The following is a 12,365-nucleotide window of genomic DNA, read 5'->3' as shown; positions in this document are numbered from 1 at the left end:
TTAAATCTGGATGGCCGGATATGGGTTTGAACCGTCATTCTCCCGAATGCGAGTACAGTGTATCAGTGTCAGGGATCGAGTAGTAAATCAGACAAAAAATGTTCCAGAACTCTCCTTATCATACCACTGACGCGCTGTGGGCTTGTCCAGTGCTTCCATCGCAGTGACAGCGCTAGCCTGCAGAACCTGCTGCTGGTTCCACTCTGCAGCTGACTGACCACTTCTTCTGACCACTTCTTCTGTTCTTGGGGTAGATGTGGTGTGGTGCCACTCCGTGGATTGCCGTTTTGTGAAGTGATGAAACCATGTTTCAGTGCCTGTGGCGATGTTCGACAAAAAACTGTCAAGATCAGCCTCAAGAAGCGCAGGTAGTTCCACATAGACGGTCTTTATGGTCTTCTGTTAGGCGGCGAAGAAACCAACCAGCTAAGTCTAGGGGTCTGATGACCTCAGATGTTAAGTCCCATAGTGCTTAGAGCCATTTGAACCATTTTTTGAAACCAGCCGGTACACACATTTGAGTAACCCAACGGATGTGTCAGTGCTGCCAACAGAGATTTCCTGTTGTGCAGTGAGGTGTTTGATTGTGATCCATCGATTACGTCGAATGAGAGTGTCCGCACGTTCGAACATTGTAGGGATCGCAGCTATGGGCAGGCGGTCGGCATGCGGGAAACCGGGCGGGTTTGCGCGAGTTTGTTGCGATGATGCCAGACACCTCGTCCAACTGCTCACGGTGCTTTTGTTAACTTGCAGGTCTCGGCAGACATTCTGCAAGCATCTAAGAATGTCTGAGATGTTCTGGTTTTCCGTCAAAATAAAATTCAGCGAGAGGTCTCTGCTTGCAATGCACCTCCGTTACAGACATTATTTCGAAGACTACGTACAGTACGGCCACGTGTTAGAACTTCATGAAACCAGAGACGCTGGAGCGGGAATATTCCATGACGTCGCACAACAAATCCCGCATTTTTTCAACCGAAATTGGCCTAGAAAAGAATGTGCTGCATTACTTACTGCGCGCCCCTCGCATTTTCCTGCGCGTACGTCCTAACCTACGACTTCATCGTAACAACAGCGGGGACGTACAGTACATAGACCGACGCACGGTTTGGTTGCCCTCCCGCCGTTCCGTATTGACACAAAGGCGCCTCGAAGGCGCCATGCCGCCGTGATAAGTGTGGGCGCCGAGTGGGATATGTCGGGCCGCGGACTGCAGATGGTAATGAGACGCCGTCCCGGCCCGCGCTGTAACGAGGCGTTCTCTGATTTATGCGACTCCGCCCCCTCGCCTCTTGCTGCGTAGTGCAGAGGCAGAGAGCGGGAAACACGTAGCGGGGTCTCGCTACCCCACCCCCGCCGTTGAGGAAGAACAGTGACTAGATATGTCTTCCCGCTCTCTCTCTCTCTCTCTCTCTCTCTCTGTCTCTCTCTCTGTGTGTGTGTGTGTGTGTGTGTGTGTGTGTGTGTGCGCTGACATCGTCAAATTCTTGTTAGAGAGCACTGTAGTGCGCATTTTATTTTAAAATTTATCCCGGCGTGTTTTAATGAGAGGACGCTGAAATCAGTGGTATATGCGTGAATCTTACCTCATAAAGAAGATAAATTTTTGGAGGTCTTAGATTACCTTAACTCGATTCATGAGCATACTCAGTTCACTCAGGAAACAGAGAAAGATGTGTGGCTGCTGTTTCTTGTGATGACGTGATGATGAGATTAATTGAAACTATAATAGCAGTGATTAAGTAGGCTTTCTGCTTGCCTTGTTCCACTAATGCGCTGGTGATGTTAAATCTCAACTGCGGTTCTGCTGTTGTCCCGATCGCATCCGACAAAATGGATCTGAGTACTATGGGACTCAATATCTGAGGTCACCAGTCCCCTAGAACTTGGAACTACTTAAATCTAACTAACCTAAGGACATCACACACATCCATGGCCGAGGCAGGATTCGAACCTGCGACCGTAGCGGTCGCGCGGTTCCAGACTGAAGCGCCTAGAACCGCTCGGCCACCGCGACCGACTCGCATCCGACATAAGGCTCCATCCCGTCTAGGTGAGGTTCCAGTATTCGAATTGGTAATGAAAAGAGACAACAGGGGGAAGGTACAGCCCGAGGAAAGACAGACAGATCTGGTAAAGTGTTGCATTTATTGTTCCAGAAGAACATATCAAATGAGAGATAGCCTGTTACAAGCGAATAACAGTTACTGTACACAAATTAAGCTAAGAATCTTGAGTGAACTAGTCTTGCTGCAGGATAGTTCACAAGAACAATTAAACAGGAAACAAATTACTGTCATTTTGATGAATGTTTTAAATCTAAATTAAGAGAGAGTGGGCCAAGACATAATTGAAATGCTGACAGTTGTGTCAATTGAGAAGACCGGCCCATGCAGGGAAAGTTTAGATTGCTATTCCGGAAACATGATATGTTCACCGCGCCTACGGTTCGGTACACGTCGGAACTGTTACCGATTAGCACGCGGAAACTGATTATTGACAGTACTGTAGCGAGTCGCGCGATCAGTGGCCGCTACGGGTGTAGGAACCATGCACATCCGTGCATAACGGCGGCATCTCTCTAGCTGACGATGATCACTCTAGACTGCTCCAGCTAAGAAATGACTTCAATTGGGATCGTCGATGGCGTCTCTCGTCACTGTTGGGTATGAAGACCTAACGACACACTGTGTCTCCACCACTAACGAAAAGGAACCCCATGACCAACCTACTAGGCGTGTCTCTTGCGAATTTATTCCGGTCCGTGAAGGCAGTGTCCCATCCCACTGGTTGAAATACCTGAAATAATGGGTCTTCCGCGAAAATGGTGGGTGGGGTGTGCCCCTTTGCTGCTGCTGAAGAAGGACTGAAATTCAAATTAACAGCTACCTTGTTCTTCCAAGAATACGTCTCGTTGTACAAATTCTATATCAATTAAACCAGACGTCAGAAAATTAAAACTCTTCACGACCCGGGAGTCCTGTGACTAAGTAAGCTCAAGTCCCTAATTGCCGAGGAAAACTTATGTGATATGGTTTAATCAGCATTTAATTAAATCTACTTTTAAACTAATAGCCCTGTTACCCCGTGACTTCTATCAGTTGACTCGGAATTTGAAGACAAAGCTAAATCTGTAATCAAACGTATTAATTAAATTTTATTTGCGCACTCTCCTTTTGCCAGAGCGCTGGACCAGCTGCTACCGTGTTTCCACATGCTTTGTGACTAGGTAACACAATACATCAGTGCTACAGATTGTTGTCCGCCTTTCCTGAATGTTTTTGTTAAGCGGAATATTGATGGTTCTCTGGTGCATTCGGTTCAACGTTAACACAGCAATACGGATTTGTATATAGAATCGTCGAGAACACGTCGTTTATTTATTTATTTATTTGCGATTTTCTTGAACTTTGTTATCTACATACAGCAACAGACAATATGTTGCACCAGAGTTTGTATGTATAACATTGAATAATTTAACATAAATTCAAATGAGTAAATATAACTAAGCATTATGGTATTTAAGATTAAAAAAGACACATAAAATACCTACTTAAAATAATAATGTACATAATTTTTTTAAAATATACGTACTGCTCTTTGGTCATCTGGCGCACAGTGTCCGCCCCGATAGCCGCCACGGTAGCTCAGCGTGTTCGGTCAGAGGGTTTAGCTACCCTCTGTAATAAAAAAAAACTGAGTGAACGTATCAACGAACAACCTGAACGAATGTCATCGGACATCCGCCACGAACAAATTCAACGAATAAGATAGAACAAGAAACTTCCTGGCAGATTAAAACTGTGTGCCCGACCGAGACTCGAACTCGGGACCTTTGCCTTTCGCGGGCAAGTGCTCTACCAACTGAGCTACCGAAGCACGACTCACGCCCGGTACTCACAGCTTTACTTCTGCCAGTACCTCGTCTCCAACCTTCCAAACTTTACAGAAGCTCTCCCGCGAGCCTTGCAGAACTAGCACTCCTGAAAGAAAGGATATTGCGGAGACATGGCTTAGCCACAGCCTGGGGGATGTTTCCAGAATGAGATTTTCACTCTGCAGCGGATGTGCGCTGATATGAAACTTCCTGGCAGATTAAAACTGTGTGCCCGACCGAGACTCGAACTCGGCAAGGTTCTTGGTTGCCTCTAGGCCATGTAGGCTTGCGGCACATAAGCAGATATTTTAGCTGTCAGTAAGTTCAGCTTGTAGCAAAACTCATTATATTACAGACAGGTGTACTGTCAAAAACCTTCCTATGCTGGCCTTTAACATCTTGTCTAAGGCACGCTCCCAGACGATGTCGTCAGGGTGCCAAATGCTCCACATTCACAATTATCTGTCGTACCTTGTCGTATTTTCAATAAGCAGTTGGGATGTGGACCATGTTCCGACCGGTAGTGCATGGTCTCTTCATCACAATGAAATATGATGTTGTTGACTTTGTAACGTCCCCTTGGAAACATTATGAATGACTGTGCTCGTAAACTCCTACGTTATTTGATAGAAAGACAGCTTAGTAAAACTGAACGTACTCAAACTATTCGCAACGCAATCTGACTTTCAATAATCCCTACAAAAGACAGCGAGCGCCAATACTGCCATCTAAATAAAAGATTCTGACTGCTGAAGGCGCTAACTACTGATAGGCATAGTTAGCAAATGAAAGATTTTGATAGAGAACAAACAATGTATTTATCTTAATAGTGTTCAAAAGTCATATCCATCTTTACAAATTTCCTTTTTCTGGCGGACACACGTCCAGATCGTCCGCTTATAGCAACCTCTAAAAACTCTGGCATCCCTCTCTCCACATCCACCACTCCTGGCGGCTCACCTCCAACTGCACAACGCTACGCGCTGTTCACATCTAACTGCCCAACACTACACAAGCGAATATTTCAACAGTGAGTCTAACCAGCCAAAGACTACACACAGAGCAATCAGTGATTTTCATACAGAGCGCTACGAGGCGTCATCAACATAAAAACCTAAACAGCCTACTTACAACTTTTCTTTTATGTTGAGAAGTGGTAGATTCTCCACCCTTTCTCTTCTCTGTTCCAGCTTTCTTGCCATTCTTTACAAACACATGACTTTCCTCCTTATTTGATGTGGCTCATGACACATTACAAACAATGGTTGTGCTTAGATCGCTTAGACGTAGAGCTCCCACAATTTCGAATCCAGACATCTTTGCTGAAGTGCTCGTACACCTAAGAACAGAGTTCAGAGAAAACTGATGTTCTACGCAGCAGGTTAACAGGCGCTGTCGGTGAAAGTCAAAAACCAGAAGTGCACGTTGGCAAAATTTCTAGCTTTTCTATTCCAGTATTTCGTTCAACATAGACAGTATCATCCGAGAATATCAGAGCAGAGTGGTTTACCGCCCACCATAAAAGATTACAGACCTACTGGGATCAGTAAAGTACGGTCTGTTGTTAAGAACGGTGGAATTTACAAAATGGCTTGCCAGTGTGGTACGGCTAACATAGACCAGACCACGAGCACAGTGGAAGAACGCTGCACCGAGCATCTATGCTGCAATTTCCTTTTGCAGCCAAGTCTGCTATTGCTGAAAATTCATCTCCAAGGACTCTCAGTGGTGTGTAATAAAATAATTATTTTAGCCATAGTAACATCTTTTTGGGTTTTTATAACTAAAAAAATCGGCCGAAATTTGCGTAGAAGCGAATCTAGTGAACCGTGATGGCGGGTACCACTTGGATAATGCGTGGACCCCGTCATTTCCAGAGTACGACGGTCGCGGCGAGCGCCGCCCTGAGGACAATTGAGCTCCGCCAACTCCACCAGCGCCGACGGTGCCCACCAGGTGATGTGATCACTCTACCACCACGCCCTTGCTGCATGCGTGGGATTCTCACAAATCGCTAATAAATTACAGAGCGAGGAAGTTCTCGTCTGCCTTCAGTGGCTCACCCGAAGATGATTGGCAGATGCCCAGTCGAAATATCGTGGACTGTAGTAAACGACGACTGGTTGATAGCCCGAAATTTCTTTGGGCATTGTAACGTTAGCAGCTACTGCCCATCCATTATTCCATAACTTAGAATAAAGGACTGTAGCACATATTTAACCGTAACGAATGCTGCTCAGGTACGAAGCGCTTTACACCAATTTTTGATAAATTGAGGCTCAAAGTTCTGTGAGCCTGTTGCAAACCATACCAGAGCGACAGCGTTGTTAAAGTAACCAGCTAAGGCGGCAGACACTGTTGCTTATCAACCAGCAGAAACAGTAATAACCGTAAAATACCCAGGGTACCCGTCCAACGCGTCCTAAAGTGGAACTACCACGTAAGTCTAGTCGTAGGGAAAGCAGTTGCCGGCGAAGAGTCATTAGTGGAATTCTTAGGAAAAGAAAACATGAAATGAACGTATTGACAGCGGTTGTAAGTACTTCTATTTGATGCCGCTTCGGCGACTTGCGAGTCGATGAAGATGAGATGAAATGATTAGAACGACACAAATACCCAGTCACCGAGCAAAGAAAATCGCCGATCCGGCTGGAAATCGACCCCACGATGCAGAGTCATCGACAGTAATCACTCTTTTTTTTTTTTTAATCATGACCGAAGCGAGATCCGAACCATCGATCCATCGTTTATCAATATTGAGAGCTACCGATTTTTTCTTTTTTTCTTTCTATTTGTTTCGTCGTTGTTATTCTTCAGCAGTTCCATCTACTGAACTTTCACTTAGTTTTTTATTACAGCGGATGGCTTGATTGTTATAAGATGGTGTGACAGAGATTCCAATCTAAATCTTGCCTGTTAAAATGTCGCATTGTTACCAAGGCTCCGAAATATGGGAGGAAAATTTCATCTAAAGGAAACAAAATTATCGGCCTATTTCGGTTAATTACGTTTGAGAGGCTTTCAGCGAGCGAGGTGGTGCAGTGTGAAACACCCCCGTTTAATTCCTTCATTGGATATTGTGTAATTTATCGAAGCCACCAAACAGTTAATTATTATGGTTATATGACCGAGTGCTTAATGGATGAAAGGTTATCGTTTTTTTCTGCTGAGGTTTCAGGGGTATTTCAACCGAGTGCGGCTGTTCTGAGACTGAATAGTGGAATGATTGAGAGTTTGTCTATTATCAAGGACCATAAAGGTTGCGATGTACAAACTGATATATATTTCCTACTAACACACAAATTCTGAGGCAGTTGCTGCTTTCGCCTTACACGTCTAATTACAGTTATATCTTTTTATTGGTTGCTGATTTTCAGTACTTCGTCACACGCAATGCTGATGGTTAACATTCACAACAATCCTCACTGCACCTATGGTTGTTGCTGGCCAACGCGAAACACGTAATTCGGCACTTGTCACTTTCTGTTTCATATCACTCGCGAATCGGTATTAGTGAGGGTCAACCCCACGACGATCATGGGGACGTGCTCACTCGTCATACTCCGGTGAATTTTACAGTTTACAACTCACTCGACCACCATTCTTGCCCGTCTCTCCCGCACCACTGCTCGCTCGGCACCCTCCAGTGCCACTCCGCACTCGACACTCGTCTCACTGCCTCCTGCAGCGCTCGACAATCGACTCCTGTCTGCTATCGACCTGGGCGTCGGATACTAGCGTCTATGTTCGTGGAATCACGGATCCCTTACAAGTGCTTAGCTACAGGACTCGCATTTGAGAGAACGACGGTTCTCCGTGATTTCCCTAAATCACTCCAGGCAAATGCCGGGATGGTCCCTTTGTTGGTTCCATTTCTAGATAGATACCAAAATATTCATTATTTTCCTTTTGAGGCAGTTAATTTCTTAATGAAAAGGTCGAGGACGTTCAAGTCACCGAGAACTGACAAAACTAGACACTCTTCGGAACAAGATTATCAGTGTTCAGTCTGTATCATTTCTTTTACACTTATTTTTTCGTATTAATAGCGCTTGGAGCACTTCTTACTAAAAATTCTGGAGAAAATCCACGGCACTTCAGCTAACTTCCGTTGGATAGCAACGCTTTGTAGTTTTGAGTATGAATGTTCTTGGAAGCTCCTGTAATTTAATCTCAGTGACTGAGCTTTAGCATCAGGTCACTAATAATTTGCTGTACATCATGTAAAGTGTCTGTCGTCTGTTTAAACTGTGCTTGTTTGTTGCAGGTGAATGGGGTTACCATCGACAAGGATACTGTCAGGCTGGTTTCAGTGCATGTTTGTCAAAGGTAAGATCGTAAAAGTCTCACATACCGCACGCAATTATGAAGTGCTGACTTACCATTTTTGAGTATTCATAATGGTACTGTTCCAAAGAACAAATTATTAGTGTAATTAAGATGTTGTACTGGAAATCGACGAACTATTCTGCAGGTGCAAAGCACACTTCCTTTCTACTGTTGCCAGCAGAGTGAAGAGGCAGCTTCATGTCCCGTAGGCTCTTCACAATGTGTTCGCAAAACGCCTGTGTCCAACGTGCGCAGACTTCTGTTCGCTCCTGGCTTTCACTTCATCTATCAGCTCACTGAATTTGACCAACTTCTCGTAGCAAGTGGCTTACGAAATACAGGTGCTGGGTACAGCGATGTCTGTAAGAAAGGTGACTTGCTCTGTTTTGTTGCTCTCTGTTACTAAACGTGATAGTGGGAGCAAATTAAAACTAATTGACAGACATCATCGTACGCTAACACGAATTGTGTCAAAACAACACAAAATCACCGCGGTTTAAGTGACTGCAGAGCTCAGTAGCCATCTTCGAGTCCCCGTATCTATCGGCACTGTCCGCCGAGCACTCCATAAAGCAAATATTCATGGACTAGCTGCTATAACGAAACCATTAGTGACGACAAATAAAACAAAGAAGCATAAAACATGGTGTCAGGAGCATAAATCCTGGAGGGCTGATCAGAGGAAACACGTCATATGGTCCGACGAGTCAACGTTTTCGTTATTAGCGACATCGGGCCGGACTTACGTGTGTAGAACGCCAAAAGAAGCCTACAATCCTCATTACTTGATTCCAACGGGGCAGCCGCTGTGGCCGAGCGGTTCTAGGCGCTTCAGTCCGGAACCGCGCTGCTGCTATGGTCGCACGTTCGAATCCTGCATCGGGCATGGATGTGTGTGAAGTCATTAGGTTAGTTAGGTTTAAGTAGTTGTAAGTCTAGGGGACTGATGACCTCAGATGTTAAGTCCCATAGTGCTTATAGCCATGTGAACCATTTGATTCCAACGGTTAAGTGTGGCGGTTGAAGTGTTATTGTGTGGGCAGCCATACACGGTATTCTGTTGGTCCCATCATTACTCTCAAAGGACGTGTTACAGCCAACGATTACGTGAACATTTTAGGTGATAAGGTGCAGCTTATGCTTCAAGTGTTGTCCCCCAACAATGATGCCGTATTTCAAGACCATAACACACACATTCACACGGTTAGGACAGTACAAGCGTGGTACGAGGAGCACGCAACTGAACTGCAGCGTCTTCCCTGACCAGCACTTGAACATTATCGAACCCTTGTGGACGGTATTGGAGACTACGGAGCAGATTTCTGCCTCCCTCGTCACTACAGGAGTTAGAAGAGGTCCTGATCAAAGAGTAACGTAACATTCCTCTGGAGACTATAGAGTGGCTGGATTGAAGAGTTTTTAGCAAACAGAACACAGCATGTTTTTCTCAATGGAGAGACGTCTACAGACGTTAAAGTAACCTCTGGCGTACCACAGGGGAGTGTTATGGGACCATTTCTTTTCACAATATATATAAGTGATCTAGTAGATAGTGTCAGAAGTTCCATGCGGCTTTTCGCGGGTGATGCTGTAGTACACAGAGAAGTTGAAGCATTAGAAAATTGCAGCGAAATGCAGGAAGATCTGCAGCGGATGGGCACTTAATACAGACAAATGTAATGTATTGCGAATACATAGAAAGAAGGATTCTTTATTGTATGATTATATGATAGCGGAACAAAAACTGGTAGCAGTTACTTCTGTAAAATATCTGGGAGTATGCGTGCGGAACGATTTGAAGTGGAATGATCATATAAAATTAATTGTTGGTAAGGCGGGTGCCAGGTTGAGATTCATTGGGAGAGTCCTTAGAAAATGTAGTCCATCAACAAAGGAGGTGGCTTACCAAACACTCCTTCGGCCTATACTTGAATATTGCTGATCAGTGTGGGACCCGTACCTGGTCGGGTTGACAGAGGAGATAGAGAAGATCCAAAGAAGAGCGGCGCGTTTCGTCAGAGGGTTATTTGGTAAGCGTGATAGCGTTAGGAGATGTTTAGCAAACTCTAGTGGCAGACTCTGCAATAGAGGCGCTCTGCATCGCGGTGTAGCTTGTTGTCCAGGTTTCGAGAAGAGGTATCGAATATATTGCTTCCCCCTACTTATACCTCCCGAGGAGATCACGAATGTAAAATTAGTGAGATACGAGCGCGCACGGAGGCTTTGCGACAGTCGTTCTTCCCGCGAACCATACGCGAGTGGAACAGGAAAGGGAAGTAATGACAGTGGCACGCAAAGTGCCCTTCACCACACACCGTTGGGGGGCTTGCGGAGTATAAATGTAGATGTAGATGTAGATTATACGCCAGTATTCCAAGAAGAGTCGCACCTGTACCCTTATTGATAAACCATTCCCAGGTAACTACAGGTATTAACATTATTTTGCCTATCTCCTGTATGTCTTATGAAATGAATATGACGAAAAATTAGAACTCGCACGGAAGTTTGGCGATAGTCGTTCTTCCCGCTCGCTATTTGTGAATGGAACAGGAGAGGCAGGAAAAGATGGTACCATAAGCAACCTGCACCACACACTGTAAGATAGCTTGTGGGGCAAAGACGTAGACGCAGAACGAGCATCGCCTCGCTTGCGAGCGTTAGGTAGTTTGGATACGGAGCCGTGGTGATGGACCACTGTACAAATTTTAGAACGGGAGGACTAAAGTTTTTGTAGGGAGGCCGCGTCGCGCCACTTAAACGTCAAAAGAAACGCGAGAAGCTAATGACAATGGGGAGCGCCTTGGACCGAGGGGCCAGAGTGCCCCGCCGCGGTCACAGTAGGAAATGAACGGGGCGCCACGCGGGAGTTGTTGCCGATGGGAGGTTAATGTCTCGCGCCCGGCGGAGCAAAAAAGGCCAGCGTGTCCCGCCGGAATGCTTTGGCCGCGGTGCGCCGCCTAAAACAGAACAGAGGAGCCGGGGGCGGCTGACGATGGATGGCGGAGGACGAACCGGTGACCCGCGGGTACACGGCCGCCGCCGCCACCGGACAAGACAGCGCGATTTGTGGCGGGGCGCCCGATGACAATGCTCGCCAGATAAAGTCCCCCGCTCATAAATATTTACCGCCATTTCCATACGTGACGGCCGCGCCGGCGACGTCGTATACATTAGGCCGAAACCATTGTCATTTGCAAACGGCGGCGCGTTACACGCCACAATGGACGACCCGCCGTGGCGCCGGGCCGAACGCGGCGCGGATATTTGGCGGCTTTTAGCGGCGCCACGCTGCAGCCTTACCCGTCTTGCGGCGCCAATGTATTAATAGCCGTGCTCTGTCTGAGGTCGCGGTCGTACGGCCGACCGACGGAGCTGTACAGCCGTAAGAACAATTTTGGTACCGCGAAGGACATTCCATTCCACACCACTCCAACTATTCACGTTGCTTGGTCACCATGGCATTTAATTTTTTTTTCTCTATTTATATCAACTTCTAGCGACGCAGGAGCAAATTGAGGAGCCAAGCTCCTTGGGCATGGAACGAGTCAGTATGTTTAATTACGGCAGAGAATAATGTAATAAATCAAATAAAATTTACGCGAATCCAATGTACACGAAAAGCTGCTGAGTATACAGGGTGGTCCATTGATCGTGATCGAGCCAAATATCTCACGAAACAAGCGTCAAACGAAAAAACTACAAAGAACGAAACTTGTCTAGCTTGAAGGGGGCCCGCTAGATGGCGCTGCCATAGGTCAAACGGATATCAACTGCGTTTTTTAAAATAGGAACCCCCATTTTTTGTTACATATTCTTGTAGTACGTAAAGAAATATGAATGTTTTAGTTGGACCACTTTTTTCGCTTTGTGATAGATGGCGCTGTAATAGTCACAAACATATGGCTCACAATTTTAGACGAACAGTTGGTAACAGGTAGGTTTTTTAAATTAAAATACAGAACGTAGGTACGTTTGAACATTTTATTTCGTTTGTTCCAATGTGATACATGTACATTTGTAAACTTATCATTTCTGAGAACGCATGCTGTTACAGCGTGATTATCTGTAAATACCACATTAATGCTCCCCCTGCGGGTTCGGGGGTTAGAATAGGCCCGCGGTATTCCTGCCTGTCGTAAGAGGCGACTAAAAGGAG

At 45.8% G+C, this 12,365-nt stretch overlaps 1 protein-coding gene across 2 annotated transcripts in view; it reads left to right on the top strand.

The window, feature by feature from the left end:
* Positions 1–12,365, top strand: part of LOC124787900 (integrin alpha-PS2-like) — an 837,072-nt gene that overhangs the window by 653,977 nt on the left and 170,730 nt on the right. For both annotated transcript variants that reach the window (XM_047254882.1, XM_047254881.1), the window contains exon 5: positions 8,148–8,209. In XM_047254882.1, coding sequence (XP_047110838.1) covers positions 8,148–8,209 — 62 coding nt within the window. The remainder of the gene's footprint in view (positions 1–8,147; positions 8,210–12,365) is intronic.

Source organism: Schistocerca piceifrons, chromosome 3 (assembly GCF_021461385.2).
Source record: "Schistocerca piceifrons isolate TAMUIC-IGC-003096 chromosome 3, iqSchPice1.1, whole genome shotgun sequence".
Classification (NCBI taxonomy): Eukaryota; Metazoa; Arthropoda; class Insecta; order Orthoptera; family Acrididae; genus Schistocerca; species Schistocerca piceifrons.
This window is presented reverse-complemented; position numbering and strand designations above follow the sequence as displayed.